The 24871-nt window shown below is 40.7% G+C and overlaps 1 protein-coding gene across 1 annotated transcript in view; it reads left to right on the top strand.

Moving 5' to 3' along the window:
• The window catches only part of LOC115585245 (copine-9-like), a 97974-nt gene that overhangs the window by 44694 nt on the left and 28409 nt on the right, over positions 1 to 24871 (top strand). Inside the window, exons 8-12 of the mRNA XM_030423482.1 lie at positions 16615 to 16678; positions 18200 to 18303; positions 20465 to 20569; positions 23260 to 23301; positions 23609 to 23684. Of these exons, the coding sequence (XP_030279342.1) occupies positions 16615 to 16678; positions 18200 to 18303; positions 20465 to 20569; positions 23260 to 23301; positions 23609 to 23684 (391 nt within the window). The remainder of the gene's footprint in view (positions 1 to 16614; positions 16679 to 18199; positions 18304 to 20464; positions 20570 to 23259; positions 23302 to 23608; positions 23685 to 24871) is intronic.

Genomic DNA, 24871 nt, shown 5'->3' with positions numbered 1-24871 from the left:
TGGTAGGTAAACAGATTTATAGCATAAATACACATCAAGAAAAGGACAAAGTGGCATCCTGTGACGTGAGTTTGCTACAGTTGTGCTGTGACGAATTAAAGAGTCATTAAGCTAAATGTCAACTTCATGAAGTCACAGTATTTGTTATGCTCCCTTACCTAGAATTTGCCATCAGATATTGAAGGGGGGATTTGAAAGCTGATAAGATAAAGGTCTCAGACTCCTTGAAGAAAAAGCAAACAATCCACACCAGCACCGGTGTTGAAAAATGGTCTTATTAGCTGTTAAATGCTCCACAGAAGTATTCATTTGTATTATGACTTCAGTGAGAGTGAATCAGAAGAGTAAAGTTGAAGGCTGTAAAACTGAAATAATGAGCTGTTACACCATTAACACTCTGGAGAGCTGAGGGGAACTGCTGAGTGGGGTGATAGTGAAGAGACCACTCTAACATTTTATGTGGTCATTTGATCCTTTGAAAATGTATTATTGCAGCTGTAAATGTATTCCTGTACTGCAGAAAGAGATACTGTACACCTTGACGGTGTAATTTGTAAGAGATGGACAGAATTCAAAGGTAGCTCCAAAACTATAGGGGGCACTGTGTAGTTTGTTTTACGACTGGTTGAAGTGTCAGCTAATCCGTCTTAGGTTGGTGAAAGAGAGGAACTAGAAATTCAGATGGGGTAGGGTTGTATTTTTCTGTTGAGTAAGAAAAATAAGTGCTAAATATTTCCTGTCTTGACATTAGTTTGTTCATTCACCAGACTAAGTCATGAACACGGCTTGTTTAGACATCTACACATCACAGAACATGACGCCATAATGCTGTGCTCCTCATACTGTGTTGGTAATGTTAGTTCACTTTTTGTTTAAAACTTGATTCTGCTCATATCTTACATATTGCCCCTTCGATACACAGTGGCATATTCTGTACCAGTGTCGTACTGTGCTGACATGTACAATGACAGAAAAAAAATCCAACTGACGCTGACATTTTATATTATACTCATCCAAAACACTTTTTTTCCCCCATCTTTCTCTGCCATGGATACAAAAAATCCTAAAATACCTGCACCAAAATACCTGGTGGCCTCGATTCCCTTTAAAGATAAACGTTTTCATTTAAAAAGAAAAAAAAATATATGAATACAGCCGAGATGCAAAACTGTCACAATATTCCCTAATGATGCCTCAATATGTTGTGTCCGTGGCTTTGTCTCAAAAATACCTGCGTCCCCTCCACACTCCTCCCCTCTCCGCCACAAGCCCAGCGGTTTGGCTCTTGACGGCCTGAAAGATTTGGAGCGGAGCGAAATGAAAGCGACCAGAGTGAATGCATATACCAGGAGTGCTTTAGTGGAAAAATGGCTAAAAATGAAAAAAAAGGGAACAATATGAGACCAACTGAGAGCGATCGCTATTCCTCCCATATGGTCAATGTCTCTGATGGCTGCCTGCAGGGAATAGACAGCTGTCTGGGGCTCCTGATAGATCAGACACAGCAAAGCCCAGGGGGAGAAACAAAAGAGGGGAGGAATAAAGGGAGGTAAAGGAGAGATAGAAAGTGAAAGGGTGACAGACAACTCAGTCGACGAGGTAAGGGAAAGTAATTTGACGGAAGGGAGAGGGACGGAATATGTTGAAAGAGACAGAAACAGTGCAAGGGATCTGGGAGAGGAGAGGATGATGAAGTTGGGTGAGGGAGCTGGTGCGATTGAAAAAGGAAGATAGATGTTACTGAGGCGGAAAGAGACAGATACGTGTTTACTTTCCAAACTGCACAGTCCTCTCTATATGTGCTGTCATTTAGAAGAATCCCTACACTTGTGGTGCAGGCTGTGAGAGACTACACACACACACACACACAATCACACAAATATAAATGCTTGGACAAAGGCAAACCTGGGTTATTGATTTTTTTTTTTCTGCATTGGCTGTCATCAAACACACACATACTACACACACACAAACACACACACACACACACACACACACACACGCACGCACGCACACACACACACACACACAGATTCCAAACATATATGCTGGTGGTAGCCTCCACATGTCGGTGGGTGTATGTTTTTATAGGTCAACAGTTTTAGAAACGGGCTTCATGCTGCGTGGCGAACTAAGCACTCCTTTCCACTTACCTGTGTGTTGCTATGGTAACCGAGGGGGGCTATTAGCCGAGGCGGTAACAATGATCCAAAAAGCACCCTTTTGAAAAAATAAATGGGGAGCTTGGCGGGATACATTATACGGACACCCATACAGTATGACCACGTACTAGAGGTATTTTTACCCGGGAACTGATGTTTGTGTAGAGAGGCATAACCTTCGCTCGGCTACATACATGTGTATTATGCAGGAATTCAGCTAAATAGGAAGCAGAGGAGGACTGAGCATGAGCTGAAACTTTTTAGCTCTACCACATAATCTCCACTTGCAGTTGACAAGCAAGGAAAAACCCAGACGAATCGTCCATTTGTAAAGGTAATGTGAAAGAATGAGGCTGATCTATTAAGAATCCCACACGCTGCCAGGCGCCCAGATGTAGATTGATGAGGTGGATAGAGGACTAAACAAGCTGTCCGCGGGGATGGTTATGTTGCCGGGCGTATTACCGAAAAACAGCGTGTGTCATGAAATTATACCTGTCTGGATTCTGCTGCAAGACATCGGTCAGACTGCCGGTGCAGGGTGTCACAGGGCAGGGTGTGTAATTGAGGCCAGTTGGTGGGATGTCTTCTGCTCCGTGGCTGATGTCATATAGACAAAGACCAGCACACACACACACACACACACACACACACACACACACACACACACACACACTTTTGGCAGAAAAGTGCATTATCAGTCACAGAACTGAGACATATTTTCTGAAAGGTAGTGAACACTGGCATATTGCAGGCAGTGTTATGTCACATAACTGAGCTGCCGGTGGTGGAGGAGGCAGATCTGCAGATGTTGTCTTACAGGTGCCACGCCATTGTTCTCGTGGCTCATTATTCTGAAATGACAAAAGTAAAAAAAAACGTCCCATTGGAACTAAAGCCTATTTGTCCTACAGCCCTTTATTTCGAAAACAAACACCCACTGCTCTGAAAGGCACGCTGTTCTGAGAACACACACTGTGGTATCACAAAGACACGTACGTGACTAAACTGACATTCTTATTTTAACTCAAACTATAATCTTCTCCTCAACTTAACCAAGTGTTCACTAACAAGACCACGCCACATTTTAACGTTAAGCTAGCTTATTTAAATTGGTAGAATATTTTGGAGAGGATAGGAAAGGAGGGGTCGAGGTTGGTAGATGAAAAAGGGGTTTCAAGGTTGGTGGATGAAGAGGGTGGTTCGAGTGATGTGCGGATTGGTTGGACCATCTAACAACCAGGGAGGTTGAGGCTCATAATGGGGGTATGTCTCACTGGGCACACGTCATTGTTGGCGTGGCTTCATCATCCCCCCATGGTTCCTGTGCTAGAATGGCCTGGGTTCCTGTTCTGGAGGATCTTCTTGCCATGGGATGTCGATGTCACAGGCTGGGCTGCCGGTTATAAGAACTTGAGATGAATGGAAGAGAAGTGGTTAGGCTTGCCTATATAGATTTCACAGGTGACTGAAACAGAGCAGATAGGTGGTTGAGTTAATGAGGCACATGTGGTTTGATGAGACTTTGGAGTTTAGCTTGATGAGACGCAGGTGGGTGGATTGACTGGGCCTGGGTGGCAGATCAGCAATGAGGAGTGTAGGGATGGGTACCCCATTGGAGTTTAGAACTGGGTTCTTAGCGGGGGCTTTTAATTTGAAAGTAGCAACCGGTATTAGCTTGGTGCTACGACACAAGCAGACAACGAAAACAGCTACAGAGACCGAGGAGACGCTAGCATCTCCTGGATCTCTCAGCGGCTGTCCAGTTGCTCATCTTGATGTCCGCGGATAAAGTGATGGACTGACGGCTGTGATCAGCTGTTTCCTGGTTTTGAAACTCCCCGGCTGTGGGTCGCACCATAGACATATACAGTATACAAAGACGCCTCATTGAGCGCTGGACCGTACGTCAACGTCGCCGCCATGGGAGGAGGCAGCTCAGCCCCGTGAACTAATACAAGTCAATGAAGTGAACTTTATAAAGCTCACTTCTACAAAGTGCCATAAGTTAATAAGTTAATTCAGGAAACAGATACGAACCAAAAACAACGTTACGTTCTCTGATGACTATAAACATTAACTACTTCTTATATTTTCAGTCTACAGGTCCGCACCAAACCACAATATGTGTTTTCATAATGTTTAACAAGTGTTTATAACTGCTAATGTATGTAACGCTGTTACTGTGATGATACATGACAGTTAAATATTTAATTTGTGTCTATAATAACCAGATCCTGACATGTAAATGTGACATCTTTATACCATACTGTCAACTTGTTTAATTACATTTAAGTTTAAATAACTGACTTCATAAAATATGAATCAGAAATACTTCATTGATGCCCAACGAGAAACTGCAGCGTTACAGATGCTCCCATTCAAAGTCAAGAATATGCAAAAAAATAGTACTACTACTACTACTACTACTACTAATAATAATAATAATAATAATAATAATGATGATAATAATGATGATGATGATGATGATAATAATAATTAAAACTATATATGGTGGGTATTTATAATAGTAGCCCACTGCAACTTTACTCTTTTTTTTACTATGATTAAATGTTATTTTATACAATATCATATGTTATAATGTTCTTTCATGGAGTATATCTCTATACTGCTGAAAAAAAGAAAGCAGGCTCACTGCTGCTGCAGTTTATCTTGATTTGCAGACTTTGTAAATTTTTTGTCGCAATGATTATTATTAGTACTTAGATCATCAAAAATCAAGCATAATGTGACCATGGATAGACACTTAAACAAATATTCAAAATTCAGAAGTTTTGACTATTTTTTTAATGTACAAAATAACTGTAATTACCACACATATAGGCAAAAAAGTACCGAAAACAGGTACCGATATATACCGCTACCGATTCGCAGGTACCGAGTATCGGTACCGTATCTGTTCAAATGTGAAAGGTACCCATCCCTAGAGGAGTGGCGTGGTCAAGTTCCTGAACCATGTTTTGATGTCCAAACCAAACCAAACAGCTGCTTTTTCACAACGTTAGCATGTTTATTTGTTACCATGACAGCAAAAATAAAATTCTGTTATCACCATCACAACAAAGGTCACCTGACTTTCTCCTTTCCAGCACTTCCAAGCACAATAAGATATTAAAAGCAAAAAACTCCAATGCATTTTTCTGAAACAATGGGCTTCTTCTGGACAACGTGACTTTTTGTTTTAGACTTTGAGTCAATAATAGAGAAAGACAATCTGACCTCTGTTGTATTTAACCATTACCAAGTTACTTTGAAGTTACAAGTTAGTTCCCAAGTAAAGAAATCCATTTCATTGTATAATAGAGCTATCTACTTTTTAATCACCTGACCTGCTAAAACTTTTTAATCACCTGACCTGCTAAAACTTTCTCAGGGTCAGGAGACATTCCTGCAGATCATCTTATTGTGTGTGGTTATCCTCATTAAATGATCCCCCCGCACCCCTCTGGGCAGCTGGCTTTATGCCTTGTGTGTGAGTTTGGCTCTTCAGAACAATTAAACACTTGAGTTCAGACGTTGTCAGACAAGACTTTGTTCATACTATCATCAGAGGTCATAGTCAAGCAAAACCCCCCTATTTCAGAATCAGACCTTGGTTTGTCAGCAGGAGGGGCGACAAGGTACTTCACCTGTCAGACCCACACTGAATGTGCTTGAATTTATACAGAGAATGTGAAAACTCTTCAGAGTTCAGGGAGGAGGTTGTTTTTAACAGCAACCTCTGCACTAGACAGTCTTGCAGCAGTGCCTACAGAATCCCACAGAGAACAGAGTAGCAAAGATGTTCCAGGTCTACCAAATACATTTACAACTGAAGCAGAAAATTCCCAGGACTCCTTCATTATCTGTGACAGGCCCACTGGAGGGAGCTAATAAACTGAAGCTCTTGTTACTACCTGACAAAACAGAATCTCGTCAGACGAAGTTATCTGGGTCAATAAACCCCTCCTTGTCAGAAAAATGACCATATAGGTCAACTGTGGCACAGGGCACCCAAGAGACTGAGGTTAGTGTCCAGATCACCAGTGAATTATCTCATAGGTACAGTTAGAGTAGAAACATTTTTATTTTACCCCAAGCAGCAATGTTTTCTTAAACCTAACCAAATAGTTATCTTGCATAAACCCAAACATACTATGAGGGTATGATGAAGTCAGATACATCTGTCGCTGGTACTCAGCAATGGTTTGGGAACAGTGGTATATTTCTTTCGGAAGGGTCATTGGCAATTTACCTATTCAGTCATTTAAGAAGGAGGATATGTTGGTCAAATTCAAGTCTTAGGGGGTCCCTTTCCCCCTGACAGTGTCACATGTCCAAGAAGGGTGGATTAAAGGATACTCTTTATTGTGTAAAATTGGTGAAGTTAACCTTCAAGTGACATTATTAACATTTAGGTTACAAAAACATTGTATTAATGGGACTAGTGATGCCCTAATTCTGTAAACACATGTTTCACTTTAGCCACAGTGGCTTTGTTAGAGACACTGATCTAAGTTCATTAGCAATATGCTGATTCCATTGCTCATTCTTGTTGTGCCATCGATTTTAAAACCACGCTACCAGAAGCCTGATATGACAACTTCAGCTGGTGAAGTTTTTGTCATCCTTACCTTTGAACTCTTGGGACAAAATTGTTATAGGAGCTACATGCGAGCCTACTTCCATTAGTGGAAACGCCACTGCTAGGCTAACTTTTGTTCTGCTTCTGTTTCTGTCACTTCTATCTTTGCAGATAAACATGGTTTCTTGCCCTTGAGGCGCTACTTCTTCATCCTCTCATGTTGGACTGTGGGCAGAATAGGCTAGCTTGTCAGCATACTTACTTCAGTAGACATCTGTGCAACACAGTCAAAAGATGTGTCTGACAACACATCAACATGACTTCAAACTTAATCATTGTACTGCTTATTTAAATATTTTGATCTCGAATTCTCACATATAGCTCTTTTAAAAATGGGCATGTTTGGTGTCATTACAGGAGTCTACCTTCGATAATTGTACTGACCTTTACAGCTCAAGAATGACAGAAATTACCAATCCATAGTACATTTAGATGATTTAATCATTTACAGTTGACATTAGGTTTTCCAGACACCCAGAAAATAGGGGACATTTGACAGTTCGTGATATTATGTTTTGACTTCAGAGTAGCTTAAAGTTTACTTTCTGAATTAGAATTCCAATCTTACAATAAAAACTATGACAATTCTCTACTTTTCTTACTATTTACCTCTCTCTCCCTCACAAATACACATTATTGTCGTCATTGTCTGTCCCCTGCGGTCCGTGTCCTACAGAACAGTCACCTGCCATCTGGTGTGGCGGTTCAGGTCTCATCTGGCCTGCTCTGCTATGACAGGCACGAAGACAAAACACTTCTGCTGCTGCTGCTCCTCTTCTGTGGGGAATGTTAAACCTCATCAAGCCCCAAATCAAATATGTGACATTTAATTTTTGCCCCTGTTGCATACAGCATCTGATTAAAAAAGTATATTAACCTTGGCCGTGTTGAATTGCTAGACTTCCATAGAATGTTTGAGCTTGGTATCAGCAAATACCTTCACCAGAGATGTCTGTAAATCTGTGAGAACTATCTATACAATAGGAAATTAATCTTTGTTCTTCTTATTTGAAGAAATCAGCCTTGGCATATCAGCAGAGTGATTTACAATGGTTTATCTTCCAACTGGCAACAATCAGTTGTTACTTTGTCTTGCAAACCAAAGATATGTTTGCAATTGGCTCTGTTTGAGCAGGCGGAAATTAGCCTGGAGCTAGTTTCATGCTTGCCAGCTTTGAGCATCTTGGCAAATAATGTGACATTGTTGTTCTGTAACAGTCATGGATGCAGACAACAACTCTAATCTGTTAGCGACACCACTTGTTAAAACAACAAAGTATCTGAGGCAGGAATACAAGTTTTCAGATGGGATGATTAGGAGTGAGTGATGACAGCTTTCCCATAGAGAGCTTGTCAGTCTTCTTTAAAACATGTTTCATGTGGGGATGCATGATAAATATCGGGGGAGCAGATGTAGTTATTGATATGTTTGGATTTATGTGCTTAGGGGGCATTGTTAGTGTGTCCAAACTGTTGTTTTTCATGGTGGGATATCTCCTGGAATGTTATTATTTGGGGGAGGTTTGTGGGTACTAGTGGATAATATTTCTGTGCAAGGATTGGTGTGATGTGCCTTGTCTTATTATGTGTTAAAAGCCTGGCTGCAGGTTGTAGCCTTTAGATGTTTCGCTACTGTAAAAGTCAAGTCTGGAGGAGATAAAAGCATGGATGACCTTTTGTAGATCTGTAGAGGAAAGGATTGACCTGATCTTGGTTAAATGTCTCAGTCAGACAAACCAGGACTGCACCCCAGCATCAAAAGCCATCTCTGAGTCAAAAATAACACCTAGGTTGCAGGCCTCATTAGAAACAGCCCCCAGTCTAGAGGAGGGATTATAAATGCTGCCATTGCTTAAGGGCCAGAACGAGTAATTAAAATGATTCCCGATATGGAGTGATTCAATAGCAGGAAATCTTACTACAGCCAATTCTTAACTCCCAAACCACGTTTGAACGGGACATACAATTATGTGTCAACCCTGCAACAATGACAATAGAGATAATGTCTACACATGATTGCCTCCTGGGGTAGCATGCCAATACAAAACAAGAGGGGACACTAAAAAGACCCCTGGGGAACCCCAGAAACGAGAGGAGCATGAGAGGACAACCTAGTGAATGACAACTTCTGTGGTGGTAAACACAAAGCCAATGGATTCATTGTATGTTGTTCCTTAGACTAGTCCTCTTGTGCAAGTTTTCAAGAGACACTAAGCAGTTAAAGCAAACCATACTCCCTTAATCCATGAAGCCTTGTCTTTTGTAAAAATGAAACATATAATACTTGAGCAGAAAATGAATTCCACATTTGTGCACCTTGTCAGTATCATACTCACACTCAGAATAGAATAGCTCTCTTTGTCTCTCTTGCATTTTTCATGTCCAGGTCTTTATGAGGTTATCATCTGTGATGGTGGTGATTCTTGGCACCTGCACAGATCCCTTAGTCCTCCATCTGTTTTGGCAAGACTTCAAGAGACACTGTCTATTGTTTCACTCGTTAAAAATGTTATCCCTTCAACGTTAAAGCGGCTGGAGCTGACACTATAAACAGACTTGTATAAACTAACCTCGCAACATTTAATATAGAGCCAACCCATTATGCATCACCCGGTATAAGCTGTTAGGTCGGAACTCCCCACAGTGTCCTTTGTTGTGAATACCTACATGTCTACTGTGTTTTTGAGAGTGTGTGTGTGTGTGTGTGTGTGTGTGTGTGTGTGTGTGTGTGTGTGTGTGTGTGTGCGCACGCCAGCTGTGCACACAGAGAAATGCCAGCAAACCCACACAGTCCATCACATGGTTTCTTGTCTAATGTCACCAACACTGATTTCAGTTTTACAATCGAAAGAGTTCCCTGTAGAGATCAGTTGACCAAGGTTTACCAAACCTTTTCCTGTGTAATCCAAGTCCCATTTAAAATGGTCTGGTGATTTCATGACCACTTATATTTTTCATGCAACGCTTCAAATTCATTCATTCATCATTCATTTTTGCCTTTTTCTTAAATAAAGTCCTAATTGTTTTTAAATGCATGAGAAAAAAAAAAAAAAAAGCACAACTACTCAATCTCAACCAATCCCACCGACCAATCCCAGGGCCACAATCACAATCTGAATGCTGGATGCTGTTTCAAAATGATACATTCATTAATAATGATAGATGTAAACAATGCAAGATTTGAAATATTTAAAAAGAACATTTCTGTTTGATAGGAAAACTTTAGTGAGCAACACTTAATGAAAACATGTTTGTCTACAAGGAGATACCATAAGGGAACCATTTAGATTTCGGTCTCAAGATGGTGTGGTCGAGGGGGAGCATTCCAGTATAAAGACAACAATACTATAATGAGGATGAAGCGTTTGTACTTTCTGACAGGGAGTTCATAAATGGATTAAGAGTGGCCTTGGAAGGAAACAGGGCAACACAATGACAGGTTAACTGCTGTGGGAATAATTACAGAGACAGAGGCAATTACACCGACTGAATAAAATGTTTAGTGGGTAGATGAGAAACACGGGGAGGATATAAACTGATTTAAAAGAGAAATAAGAGCTCCGAGGTGAGCTGACCTTCCTGGTTGATACTGTGCTATTGCTTCATTAGTAGGACTGGTTGTAGCAGTGAATTCAACCATCCATCCATTTTTGCAACTCGTCTGGGCCAAAGTCTACTATGCGTTTCTGCTCTGAGGTAGTGTTTTCCCTGATATGAAGTTGTTCTAAAAGCCTTTGCGATGGCGACTTTGGTTGTGTGAGAAACTTACTTTTTTTTTCTTTTGCTGCCTGGACTCTTTATATTTACTGTATATACATATATGCAGAGATATGAGGAGATGGATAGAAATATAACCTAATAAACTAATTGTTTTAACAGCTATCATGATGTCAAAAGAGGCCTACTATGTTTTTTTGTTACAGTCTTTTACTGTATAGATGTTGTTGTGCATGTAAAAGATCTTAAAAGTTCAAACAAAAAAAGCCCTCACCAACAGAAGTTCCTCTCTCCCACAGTAAACACTGCTCCTGTAACACCTCTTCAGTAGTCCCGCCCTAAATTCTGTGACTTTGTGACATCATACCATGTCACTATGTCACACATTTGCATAATTTATAGTTTGGCATGTAAGAACCAATTTAGCATGGTTGCTCTGTTGTTAGTGGTGCTGGGTCAGGCATGTGTGAGCTGACCAATCAGAGCAAACTAGGTATTCTGAAGGGGAGCCTTAAAGAGACAGGAGTTTAAACAGAGTGTTTCAGATAGAGGGGCAATACAGAGCTGTAGAAGTGGACAGTATGAGAAAACTGATGTTTTTTTTATTCTAGTAGTAACCCAAAATAAAATTATGAACCTGAAAATGAACATGTCACCTCTAAAATAAAGCACTAATGCTCAGTCGTGTTGATTTGGGTGATGAGGCTGACTTTTCAACAGAAATACATGTGTGATCAACATACAATATGTCTCAAAACAGATTATGCATACACTACAACCAATACCTCAAAACTAATACAGGTGTGTCCGACACAAACAAACAGTCAACAAGTCAGCAATTAGTATATAACAATGAGGAAGGACACTGATCTTTGAAAAGTGCAGTGTCATTGCAGAGTACAGGTTTAACGAGATGTTTTCGGTGAACTCTCTGCGCAGAGCAAGAAGCTGTTCTCTAACTTGGTCAGGAGATTGTTAATGCTGCGACACCTGCGTCCGCAAACAAGCTGGGAAAACAGTGTCCTACCGCGGCGAGCTAATCAGTGAATCATATTCTGCATTGTTTGGTCAGACTGAAAACTTTGCACACCGAGCTGTTAGATCATTCCTGAGCCGACCAGCCAGAGAAATTATTGGGTGGAAAAAGGAAAAAAAAAAAAAAGTGAACAAACAGGCCAATACGCTTCTGCATGGCGCTCTGTGAACTTTTCAAATGACAGCTATGACCCCAAGGTTAACCAGCGTTCTGTCAAGAGACTGTACTTCATGTCGCTTCATTAATAGCAGATGGCAGCCAGGCCTGCTCCATCTCCCGTGAGCTGTTTACAGCTGATGAAATAGCTCACAGCTGCCTCACTTTCATGGTATCTTGCGATGGTACTGTGAAAGAGTTTTTGAAATTCCAGTTCCAATACACATAAACTTTTTTTTCTTCGCATCGCATTATACAATTTTAAGCTTACAGCGATATAAACACATCTTTAAAAAAAACGGCGCTCTAACAAGTCTCTGCGGTCATGTGCAGCACAGGAACAGCGTGTCATTATTATTCTGAATTCAGTGAGTAGTCAAGGCTCGGACAGACACTCCAGAGCCCAGGCAGTTCTTGTTTCCGATAGGCAGGCTTGAGGCTGTGCAGTTGGACACGCTGTGTAGATCAACTCATAAATAATTCTCTTGCTGTAGCTGCTTGCCACAGCTGGCCGACAGCATGAGCGAGAGAATCCATCGACTTCAATACTACGTCATGGAAGAATGTTTGCTGATGGACACTGATCACCTTTGGCTTTATTTTCATCTTTTCTTGTCCCTCTTTCCTGTTTGTCCTCAGATCAATTTTCCCTACATGGTCACTTCTTTCTCACCCTCTGCCAGTTGTCTTGCTCTTTCTTCTCTGTCCTTTGTATCAGTGCTCAATACGTCTGTGTCAGTGGTCCTTTGATGGGGCTGTTATTCTGCAGCCTGCTTTATCGTCACACTGAACTGGGACAGAGCTGATATAGTTAGTGAACAGCAGCTCTGTCTCCCTGGCTTCGCCTCAGGCCCCTTTGTTTCCAAAAAGTTGGATTTGGACACCGCTGCGCCACGATTACTCCCAAAAAGGCACCGAAAAGGCAGCTCTAAAGAGAATAATTATTTGTAATGAAAATTGCAGAAGGCAATCTAAGTTTCGGGCTCACGACGTTATTTAAATCAAGCTGAACTGAATCACAAATGAACAGCGGAATGGCATCTTCTGCACCATTTTATTACTAATAACTGTGTTTTTGGTGTGTGCACGTGTGTGTATAAGAAGGATGAGGATTAGAGAAGGGAGTGTGGATATCAAGGTCCAGACACATTGTAGCTGTGCCTTACAATTTGACTTAGCTGTCATCTGTGCAGACAATGGATGTCTCTCTATATACTTTTCAAAAGCACAGTCGGATGTAGTTTTTCTTCCTTCTTAGACTTAAGTTTACTGATGCACATTGAACCCACTGGATAGAAAGCAAACATGCATAGTTTGCCGTTTCATTGTGCCATTCAAATGTTGAGTGGGAACTATTATACCCTATATAGTTGACTATCGCACAATGCATTGTAAAAAGTACTGTGCCACTGATCACTTGGTCACTAACCAAGCATTATATACCATCATGCATTGCTATGGCGATGAAAGAAAAATGACCCGAGTGGTGTCACAAGTGATTTTTTATTTGACAGATGAGCTCACTAGTCCGCGGTATCTGACTCCCTAGGTAGGGAGCAGGGAGAAGTGAACCCATAGGTGCTTTTGGCCCCAACCTGAACATAGAGCCAAGAGTGGGACAGTGGGTGGGCATGGTGAATGAAGCCTGGTTACTGAAACATGACCATCAAGCTGAAAGGCTAACTAGCTAATACTAGCAAGCTAGCTTTGTTTATACAGAAAGAGAAGAAAATACTGCACTGCGTTACTCGCGTCAGTCTAATCACCAGACTCACGCAAATAAAGCCTATTCATTTGTGTTTTTTGACCAAAGGTTTATTCGCCCAATCAGCCAGAATACCTTGCTGTAAATTAGCTAGACGCACAGTGGGTGTGCATGTGTCTTTGATTGAGTTGCTTTGCCTCTGACTCCCCAGAGAGTCCGGTTCTTCAGTTATCCTGCAGTGTTTTTAGAAAAAACAAAGTAATAACAGCTAGTCTGTGTGATTAGTTCAGACCTTACAGGAGGGTTCAGTGAAGGTAGGAAATAAGTAATTAAATAAAATGTTGTTGAGATGTCTTCATACCTAAACGACTGAATTGGTCGATTGCCAGTGACACCCCCCAAAAAAGTATTTCTCTGTTTGCAAAACACTTGTCGTCTGCTTGCAGTTTGGTTTAGACAATAAAACTACTTGGTTGAGTGTGGGGAATGATCAAAAACATTATATAGCTATTATATAGCCCAAAATCACAATCATCGTTTCCTTACTTCATTCTCAGATGTTGCTGTCTCCGCAGACATCTAATACAATTACCTTGAAAACAAATGGATTAATTCACAAAACATATATGTATATATGTTATTGTAATCATCATGCAACACTGAAGGGTTTCTTTCTCAAATTATTTAACTTAATCAATCACAGTTTACAACTTAATTCTCCTCAGGTGTGACATGATTTGTATGCATGCTGGTGTATCTCCAGGTGTGTTTGGTTGCCCAGTCTGAGTCACAAGTCCTGGGGCAATCCTTCCCTTGCATACAAATTGTGTTGAATATAAGAAAACTGTTTGAAGTTTGAAGCCAGGATGATATTTATATATATATTTTAATATATTGATATCATTGTGACTAAGAGAAAGTTTAATTAAAATGTGACAGACTGTTGGCTACATGCCAACATCAATTAGGTATAACCCTGTCTCTCCTACTCTTACATAACATTCTCTTTCTTTCGACACGATTCTTTCATCCTCACGTCATTTCTTCTTATAGTAATTGTAATTCAGGAAAGCATAATGAAGCGGCAGCCAAGCTTGGCCCTTTTTTGGCCCGCCTGTCACACATTTACTTCTCATTTTTCTTCCTTCACTCCCAATCTGTCCCTCCTGTTCTGTTCTCCGAGTCTACTCTATAGACATTCCTCTTCTACTTTGTTTTTGTTCAGTTTTTCGCTCTTTTGTGACGGTTCAGTAATTGTTCCTTCACTGCAGTCAGTTACTCTCATAATGAGAAATTTAATCTGAGTTTAAATGGGAGACAAAGGGAAAGAAAAGAACGTTTACAAGCTCTGACCTTGTGGGAAAGGAAAGACTGAGGGTGTGAAGAAAGGGACGAATACTACAAGGCATACACCTGGGCGAATTTCTGTTTTTGTGTGTGAGTCATTCGTTCAGTTGATTGAAAAATATGAAATAACTGTTTACCAAAATGAATGAGGTCTAGTTATATTTAAAGCAGTTTCTTTAAGTTTTAAAAATGAATACACAAAACAAACATGAATGTCATTTCCACATGATTTTCGCTTGTTTGTTGTTTGGAGCTCTTTTAATAATGTCATCATCACACCCTTTTCTTCAGCAATGGAAAATTAGAGCCACAGCCAACTGTTCATCTAATGTAACAAACTCCTAATATTCAAATAATAATAGTAGATTTATTTATTTTTTTCCAGATTTTCCTCAAATTTCATTCCAAATTGTGCAAAATTTGGATTCAGAACTCGCGCTAATTAGTGATACCAAGACTCGGGAGCAGCTAAATGCATTTCAGCCATTCATTGTCTTAATTATTTACACCTGTCCTTTTTCTGCTGTGAAATGTCAAAAAAGGGTTCAGAGAAAATATCTTTTCCCACTGATTCACTGTAGGTGGCTGTAGAGCATCAAAAAACCTGCCAGGAAAGACAGAGCAGAGGCCAAACAACCAGTTAGCAGTTAGCATCTGAGTGAAAATCTGACATCTACTTTGGAAAGGACAACTAAATGACATTTTGTTCTGTAAAAGTTACTGTGGCTCTCTAGCAATTGTCACCTAAGCACTAGCTAACATTAGGAGCCACCTGTAATTCAGTGGCTTTAACATGCTACTGGCAAAACCTCTGTTCAAATGAGCTGACTTGGTGTGTGGTCAAAAAGTAGCGGGTCAAAACTTTGCTACCACAGCTGAAAATCAAGCATGAGCAGCCACACAAGACATACTTAGAAGATAGCTAATGTTACTTACCAGTCAATAGCAACAGGTCCAGCATGATATCTATCTGCAGTCTTTTATTTAGCAAAGCTGTCACCAACAAGGACAAGGAAGTGCTTGATTTTTGCTCTGTCATTGTTTTTCTCTACTTACCTTCCTCCATCAATGTCCTCGTTGGTCTCTTCACCTCTGTCATGATGTCTCTAGAGGCTGCTGAACTTCAGGTGTCTGTGCTGGCCCCTAACCTGACAACCTCCTACTGGTGGTCCAAAGCTACTGTGATAGAGGTGTAAACACCAATACTTCCTGACAATGCTCTCAACAGAGTCAACGAGCTACACGGCTAACTGAGCTAACTCATCACTGCCTTGGGCTAGCAGACACAGCCTGTCAGCAGTGCATTCATTTAGCCAAAAACGCTCAACTTCCAGCCATGCCCCGGCCGAGACACATGCTCAAGAGACTTCCGCAAACCGAGCTGGCTAACTTGCTCTTTAGTGCACGCCTAACTTGAAGGAGGAGAAAATTATTGAATCGCGGGGCGCTTCTAGACTTTCCAAATGTTATTGGACTGAATGGTTACAAGTCATTTCGTGGGGGTTGTGATACTCAAAAAGATATGTCCACCACGTCATAAATTGTTTGTTTTTGCCTTTCCTCTTTTTTTTTGTCAAATGTGAACACTTGAAAAAGGAAAGTGAATAAATGATTAGAATAAAATGGATATAACTGTGTCGGAAAAAGCACCCATTTTTTGGAAATGTTACTTGAAAGTAAATGCAGGACTGCGAATGTGAGCTTTTTCCTGCAAATATGATCCATCACCTGTCACAATAACTGTAAATGACATCTGCTTGGGAATTGTATTATTTATGTCATGCTGCAATTACCCTCCTTCTCTGTCGTTGTCTCTGTTTCTCACTCTCTCGCCTTTCGCTCTCAGTGGGATCCCAGGAAAGAAGTGTGGAGTCATTATCTTCACTGCAGAGGAGCTCAGTAACTGCAGGGTCAGTGTTGCCGGAATATTTTCATATTGTCTGCATCTTTTGTTTGCCCTGATGCTGTTTCTGTGATCACTTGCAATCCTCTCCCCCGCATACACAATCACACCTACACGCAGGCATACACGGACACACACAACATGAAATAATGGGACAAAAAATAGATCATAAAATTTAACAAGTTTAATCTTTAAATGACAAGTTTATTTTTTCACTGCTCAGTGTGAATTAACAACTGATGCTGTGTTACCCGGAACTCCCCACAGCTGTCTGAATATGTTTAAAATGAACTGTCAAGATGGTGTCCTGCTATGAACTAAGTGATTTTTCTCTTCCAATTCTGCCATTCCCCTGCCACAGTAATATATTAATACTAACCAGGCAGTCAGATACTGACAGCATTTCCTTGGGCCAGCATGTATGTGTGCATGTGTGCATGTGTGCATGTGTGTGTGTGTGTGTGTGTGTCTGCTCCAGAGACCATTATGTGAACAGGCTTATCTTGGTTGTGTTTACCATCGTTTCTCTGGGAGGTTTTGCTCCTGACAAGTACCAAATGCTCTTCATTTTGATAAGTGTGTGTGTGGGTGTGTGTGTGTGCGCGTGTGTGTGTGTGTGTGTGTATGTGTGTGTAAGTGTGTGTGGACTGGACTGACAACCCCTATCTGTCAATAACAAGCTTAGGCTTCCCATGATGCCTTCCGACTGGAGGCAATGACTAAAAGGCCTCATTAAGATCTATCTATCTATCTATCTATCTATCTATCTATCTATCTATCTTTGACTGTCTGTAAAATAGTCTGAGAGGCAGAGACAATGGCTTCATACATATGAATGAATGGTGACAGCAGTTAATGAGGAACTGTTATTTTCTACTCAGATAGATAGATGATATCACCATTCCATCCATCTATCCACCTTTCTGTCCATCCACCAGTTCATCCATCCGTCCATCCGTCCATCCATCCATCCATCATCCATCCGTCCTTCCGTCCATCCATCCATCCATCCATCCATCCATCCATCCATTCATCCATCCACCCATCCATCCATTCATCCATCCACCCATCCATCCCCTCTTCTCCCAGGCATCTCAACATACAGGCAGAAATTACACTGCTTCTTATTTACTGCTGTCACCGTTCATTCATATGTATGAAGCCATTCCCTCTGCCTCTCTGACTACATTACCGACAGCCCCATAATAAAAATCAGTTTCTCCCAATTATGAAGTATGTAATTTTAAATGGAATGCTAGATTGCAATCACTGTAATCGGTGTGTGCATCCGTTATGAAGCCATTCCGACTGCCGATGTTTGGGATTCTGATCCACATTTGCATTGCCATTATGCATGAGTTTTAACACTGAGGGACTCGCAGTTGTAAGATTGTTATTCCCAAACAAGCCTGTGCCTTCATCGACGAGAAATTAGTTCCTGAAGATAACAATTTGCTGCCCTAGAAATGAAATTACATCTGAACGAATATATCGACGTTCAACTAAAACTGCTTGTCCTCTCTCTCAGGATATTGCTACCATGCAGTTGTGTGCCAACAAGCTGGACAAGAAAGACTTTTTTGGCAAGTCGGACCCCTTCTTGGTTTTCTATCGGAGTAATGAGGACGGAACGTGAGTTGGCGCATGCAAGGCGGACTCGTTCACCCACTGTATGTCTTTAACCTTCTGCCACCCACTGTCATGCCCAGGAGAAAAACCCAATATGTGGACTGCTGGAAGGGATGTAAACAAATTTGAATGAATTATTCAGTTGAGAACTGATTCGATGTTCTGCAGGTGATATTTCACCTGACAGTGAAGAATGCACGGGAAATGGCCCCGAGAGGTTTCACAGTTTTTTCAGTAAACAGCTGAAACTGACTTAATTTCCACCCTGAGCCTCCTCCCTTTGTATGCTCAACCTCCAGTTTTAAACAGGATAATGTAATGCAATATGGCTGAATGGGATCCTAACTCATGGTTCCTTCTTATCAAAACCTCCCGTTCCTATTTCCAGTACTTATTTCTGCTTCTCCTTTGTATCAACTCGGTTTTGGACCATTTGAAACAAAATGCTTATTTGATTAATTAGTTATGAGTTTGAATTATTATTTTATAAACACTACGTTCTATTTGGGCATTTAGATGTATACTTAGACCTATGAAGGTTATCAATGGCAACAGAAAGTAATGGAAGAATTTCTATCAACCTCCAGATATAATATAGAATATAATAAAGAAATACACCTATGCACAAGGAGTTGAAGTTGTTGAAAATTACATGTCAAATAGCATTTCTGTTTTTATTTTAATATGACCATGGAACCCCCACATGAATTTGTGGAAATGAAAAATGCAAATTGGATTATTGCAATTTCATTTTTAATGTGGGAAATTGTAATGCCATTGACGGAACACATAATAATGTTTAAGTTTCCATCGTCATTTTGAATAAAGTCCCCTATCTGCCCACATACTGTAATATGCATAAAAACATCTTAAAAACTTAAACCTTGAAAAATAGGGTTTATGGAATCCTTACCTTTGAAACAGTTTGGCAGTCTGACAATTTAATTCATACGTGAAGACTGCATGCCAAAATGCCTAAAGAACAGTTTATGTACAATTTTGATTCATAAGGTTTGAAGGGATACTTTTAAACTGGGGCCGTGTATGTTTATGTGTTGGTGTGTAAGTGATTCATACTTACCAAAAGTTTTGCAATCTGTGCAGTACTTTGGTGAACTGAAAGTGCTTATCTCTTGCCACTGACAAGCTGAGGCTCTCTGACGACATTAAAGAAATGAGTCCTTCGACGATAGACTACTATCGTAACCATATGTACTTTTTGTAACCAGAAACACAGATCTCACTCATGTAGCAGCGTCATTGTTGCAGGAATAGCTGGAGTTGGAGAAATGAGTTAGGGGCTCACCTAGAGGAACTGCCAGCAAGAATAAACTGTAGTCATGGCTAATTATTCAACTGATTTTGACGGTCTAGATGAAGCAACAACTGCTACAACTCACCTCAGGAGATTTCACAGAGAGACGTCTCCTTGAATGAAATTTTTTGTTTCTGATAACAAAGGATTTTTTCTGAGGGAATTGTTTCCTGTAATGTTGTCAGACTCAGAAGAACAACCTCAGCCTGACAATGACAAAAACAAGCACTTTCAGTGGATGTAACTCTGACAGTCATAGCCGCTCCAAAGGATTAAGTTGAAGCCAATGCACCCATGTCTCAGCTGCCAGCTGAGGCAATCTGCTGGACCGATTCCGAAACATTTGGTAAGTATGAATAATTTACACACCAGAATATGTCAGTATAGGGCCCAGGTTTAAAAATACCGGAATCCCCCTTCGATTGAAATGAGATTGCAGCACTCATCCCCGAGTGAGGGAAAGGAAAGTGTTTCATGAACGTCCTGGCAGTGAAGACAACATATGAACAAGAAAAAACATCATCTGGTTTCCACCTGTTCAACTTTTTTGTGCAACTTAACTCATATAACAGCACCCACACATTCAGATAACAGGTTTATCCAAATGTATAACGTGATTACCTCATTCCACATGTTAAACAATAAAAATCAACCTGCAATTCTATCGTGTCCCCCAGATAGAAACAGATCAGCAGCTTAAATAAAATACACAACGACCTGCAAAGCGTTTTGTAGCAATGCAGAGGAAGGTGCAGATAAGTGATGTGGGATTATCTTCACAGGTACAATGTGAGCAGTAAAAATGTGCTCTGCCTTTCAGTGGCCTCACGTCTGTCATTCTGCTGGCAGGTTCACCATCTGCCACAAGACAGAGGTGATCAAGAACACACTGAACCCGGTGTGGCAGCCCTTCACCATCCCTGTTAGAGCTCTCTGCAACGGTGACTATGACAGGTCAGAAAACATTTTGCACGACTCCGTTATGTGGAGAGCGGATACAGTGTCTTTGTGATGTATGTAATTACTGTTTGGATCCTGAAGAATCACGTGTGAGCAGAATAGATGTGAGTGAGCCACCTGGTTTTCATTGCTTTCCACATGACATACCTGTGTCCTTGATAAGCATGCAGCATTTTCTCCGATGAAATGAAGACGCGAAACATGGAAGGCACTGACAGACCCTAATGTGACTGCCATCTCCTGTTAGCGGGGCGGTCAGAATAATGCCAGCAGTCGGTCGTGGTGTCCCAGGGACCAGCACTGGTGTTATTGAGACTGACTCAGCTTCCACACAGCTCCCTATTCTGCATTCAAAGTCAGGTTGGTCTGTGCTGAGCGGCTCTGATAGCCACTTGCTGCCAGGTACTCACTGCATACTGTGCGCATACACAAGTGCACACTTTAGCAAAAAATAGGAACTATTACCCTCTACTTATCCTCGTGATATGTTTTAGGTTTTTTTTTACTTATCACCCCTTAAAAGTTTATCTGGATATTGAACTTACTTATGTACTTATTTCCTAATAAAAGTAATAATCATGTGATAATACACCCCGAAGGGTTGCATGTTTTACATAAGGCTATCGTTGTCATATTTTTGTCATACATTTTCATGAACGGTAACTGGATGGTATGTTCAGTGTAACTAAATGTCATAAACTTACTTTTCCCCTATCTCCAGCAGGTTATAAAATGGCTCTAGTTGTAATAATTTACATGTATTAATCACTTTCTTATTGGCCATATGTGAGCACATTGTAACTCTGCATGAAAAAATGAGACCTTCCCTGTCTCTTTCGTTGCTCATACAAGCCTGACGATGATTTGTTTAAGCTGTTTAATGCTGCTGAACTGTGGATTTCTTTGTGAAAGACTCAGCTCTGATTTTCTGTGACAGTCCAAAGGACGTGAGTTTATGGTCGCTCTCAAGTACCTCGTCTCAGTGCCTCACCCTCTCTCTCTTCTCTGCTAATAGAGAGCAACAGCAGCTAACATTAGCTTAGAAATGGGCTAAATACACACACACAAATTGTCAGTATGATCACTGTTAGCTAGTTTGCAGCTATAATCGATACATTGCATTGGCTGTTTCTAGCAAATATGCAAAAACTACGTTAAGTTTCCAGTTGTCTCAACAAAACCACTGGAAGTTAAATAATTATATTATATTATATTAAAATATATTAAAATAACTAAATACAGTTAACCAAAAGTGTATACTTCATGCAGTGAAGTGCATAGAAATGTTTGTATGTACAGGAACACAAAAATGTGAGTGAGGATTATATATTAATATGATAAGATAGGAACAGTATAGGCAGCAATTGTAGCAGGGAGTTGCTGGTAAGATCCAAGAGTGAATAAACAGTCTGGGTGTAGGTACGAGTCATGCCAGTTGTAGCAGTAATGCAACATTTCCTCCGCCACTTGTCGCTTACCCATTAGCAAAGATTGGTTAAATATCCAATTTAATTTAAGACCTTCTCAACCATTTTAAGTGTTTTTGTGGTAAGTAGTATGTATCTATTTATTTGTTTGTAACATTAATCAAAGAGACACGAAATGCATCCCAGTTTAGTTTTTCAGCAAGTTACTGCAGAGCTTTGGAGAGTCTCCCACAATGCCTCTCAAAGCAATTACTCACATCCCTCAGGATGAACAGGTCTTCCTGTAGAATTAGATAAATCCCAACTAGCTTTGCTAATTACTAAAAGGTTTAATTGAAATCATTCAGCTACTAAATGAGGTATTCCATCACCTCCTACCACTGAATTTGTGTTATAACATTTCTGCAGTTTGAAAAATCTGCACCCTCAAAGGGTTGCCAGTTTGTTGAAGCTAACATTGCTGTTGTAGCTAGCTAAGGCTAATATCACTAAAGCTAACATTTTTGACGCCAATGTCACTAACGCTAGCTGATGTGTATGTGCTCATGAAACATTGTTATCTAGCTGGCTAGCTAACAGGAGGGCAGTTAAGCATGCTAGGCTAGGCTAGAACTCAGCCATTTCCACGGTTCTTGTAGTTTGCCAAGACTCTCGATGCCGATGACACACAGCGTACAAACTTAGAGAACGCTTGGACCAACTATAACAATTTTTACACAGAGATACACAAACCAACTAACATTATATAACTATTAAATCTAAATCATAATAATGGTTTTAAGGAAATTCATTAATTTTATTCTGCACCTTTCTACAAGCTCAGTATATGTATTAAAACAAGATTTGTCTATGTTGATGTCAGTGTTATCATTTTCAGTCATTTCAATGGCCCAACAACATTAACATATAGAGCATATCTGGCTCTTCACATGTTTATTCATAGCGCTGCATGCAAACTTAAAAGCTTTATTCATTTCCTTCCCATTTTCTGTGGAATTAATGCTGTACATTTGCTGGAAACTACTCTGAGCACAGACAGGCCTTGGGTTCACATAATGACCTGTACCTGCTGAGCTAATAATCCACTTCAGCATTCCACTATTGAATCAGTGAATGTGTAATTGCTCTATTCCCAGTGAGAATGATTGAAAATACGTTTTTTTATTAGCCAGAACTTTAGGTTCTCCTTTCATTGACAGGAAATGATCTTGGTAAGAGCAGATCCTAAGACGGAGATTTTCTCTGTGTCTGTTCCAGGACTGTGAAGGTAGATGTCTATGACTGGGATCGAGATGGAAGGTAAAATCATTGCGGATAACCGCTCACTATAACCTTGTAATTCACATTGAAGTCGCTCAAATGCCAGAAGAAAATGAAATGTGTGTGTACATTCTGTTTTGGTGTGCTACAAAACAACTAATTATGCAGCAAGGAGAGAGATCAGGCAGAAAGTGGGAGATTGACAGGCGCGAAGACGGAGAAGGAGATGTGGATAGAGACAAAGACATTACTGTTTATATCAGATTATAACATTTGTGTTCAAGCTTGCCTATGTGTGTGTGTGTGTGTGTGTGTGTGTTTGTGTGTGGGTGTTGTTTGTCTGCAGCCATGACTTCATTGGCGAGTTCACCACCAGCTACAGAGAGCTGTCTCGGGGGCAGAACCAGTTCAATGTCTATGAGGTGAGACATGACATGGGGGTGGTTTGTTGTTTCTTACCGCTTTTGTTTTTACGAAGACCTTGTAACTCCAATTTAGGTGATTTTGATATTTTCACTTTAGCTGGCTGGCTCTCAAAACGATAACTCTTCAAGCCCTCCAGTAAGCCTGGCTTACACAACCTTTTGTAGAGTGAAGTTATAAAATACAGGTGATACAATGGGTGATAAAAATGGCTACACTCGAAGTAAAAAAGGCTGAAAACATCTGTCAGTTCTTTCCCCTCGCCCTCAGAGGAATGAATGGCACGAAGAGATACACAGATGGATAAATATACTCGCAAAAATCAAAGGTCCTGGTTTGTGTGTTCTTCAGTTTTTGTGATTTTTATGCAATTTGGTTGTTCTTCCTGTTCAACAAACAACGTACATAAGGGAAATGTGTATATATATATGTATATATATATACATATATATATATGTATATATATATGTATATGTATATATATATACATATATATAGGGGTTATGCTCAGTGACTACGATGTGGGAGACCGGGGTTCGAATCCCGGTCGGGACAAAAACATCATCCAGTAAGGGTCCTTAGGCAAGACCCCTCATGATATACCAGCCTACCTCTGGGATGAGAGAACACATAAATGATAGAGTCATACCAGCTCAGACGTCGCCCGGGTCAACAAGGTCTGCGTCAGTTGCTAGGGAACCAGGGCAAACTGATGAAAAATGGGCTACTGGAACGAAACACAGATGGACGAGGGCAGAAAATACAGAGTTGCTGGAATGCTACTATACAAGCAATCCCAGAGAGAGGGGATACATGCAGCGAATGTGGGACCATTGGATGCTTCGAAACCCACAATCAAGGCTAACAAAGAAACAGCTGTTAGCCCAGTGTTCCAACATCTGTAATCGAAATCTAGTGGCAATCCCAGCTGACGCCAACATCAGGAAGAAGGAACACGAGAAACTTGAGAAGTACCAAGGGTTGAAAGAGCAGCTGGAACGGATGTGGAAGGTCAAGGCTAGCGTGGTCCCCGTGGTAGTGGGGGCACTTGGGGCAGTAACCCCCAAACTGGGAGAGTGGCTCCAACAGATCCCAGGAACAACATCTGAAGCCTCAGTCCAGAAGAGCGCAGTCTTAGGAACAGCCAAGATTCTGCCCAGAACCCTCAAACTCCCAGGCCTCTGGT

This window comes from Sparus aurata, chromosome 7 (genome assembly GCF_900880675.1).
Source record: "Sparus aurata chromosome 7, fSpaAur1.1, whole genome shotgun sequence".
Lineage (NCBI taxonomy): Eukaryota > Metazoa > Chordata > Actinopteri > Spariformes > Sparidae > Sparus > Sparus aurata.
This window is presented reverse-complemented; position numbering and strand designations above follow the sequence as displayed.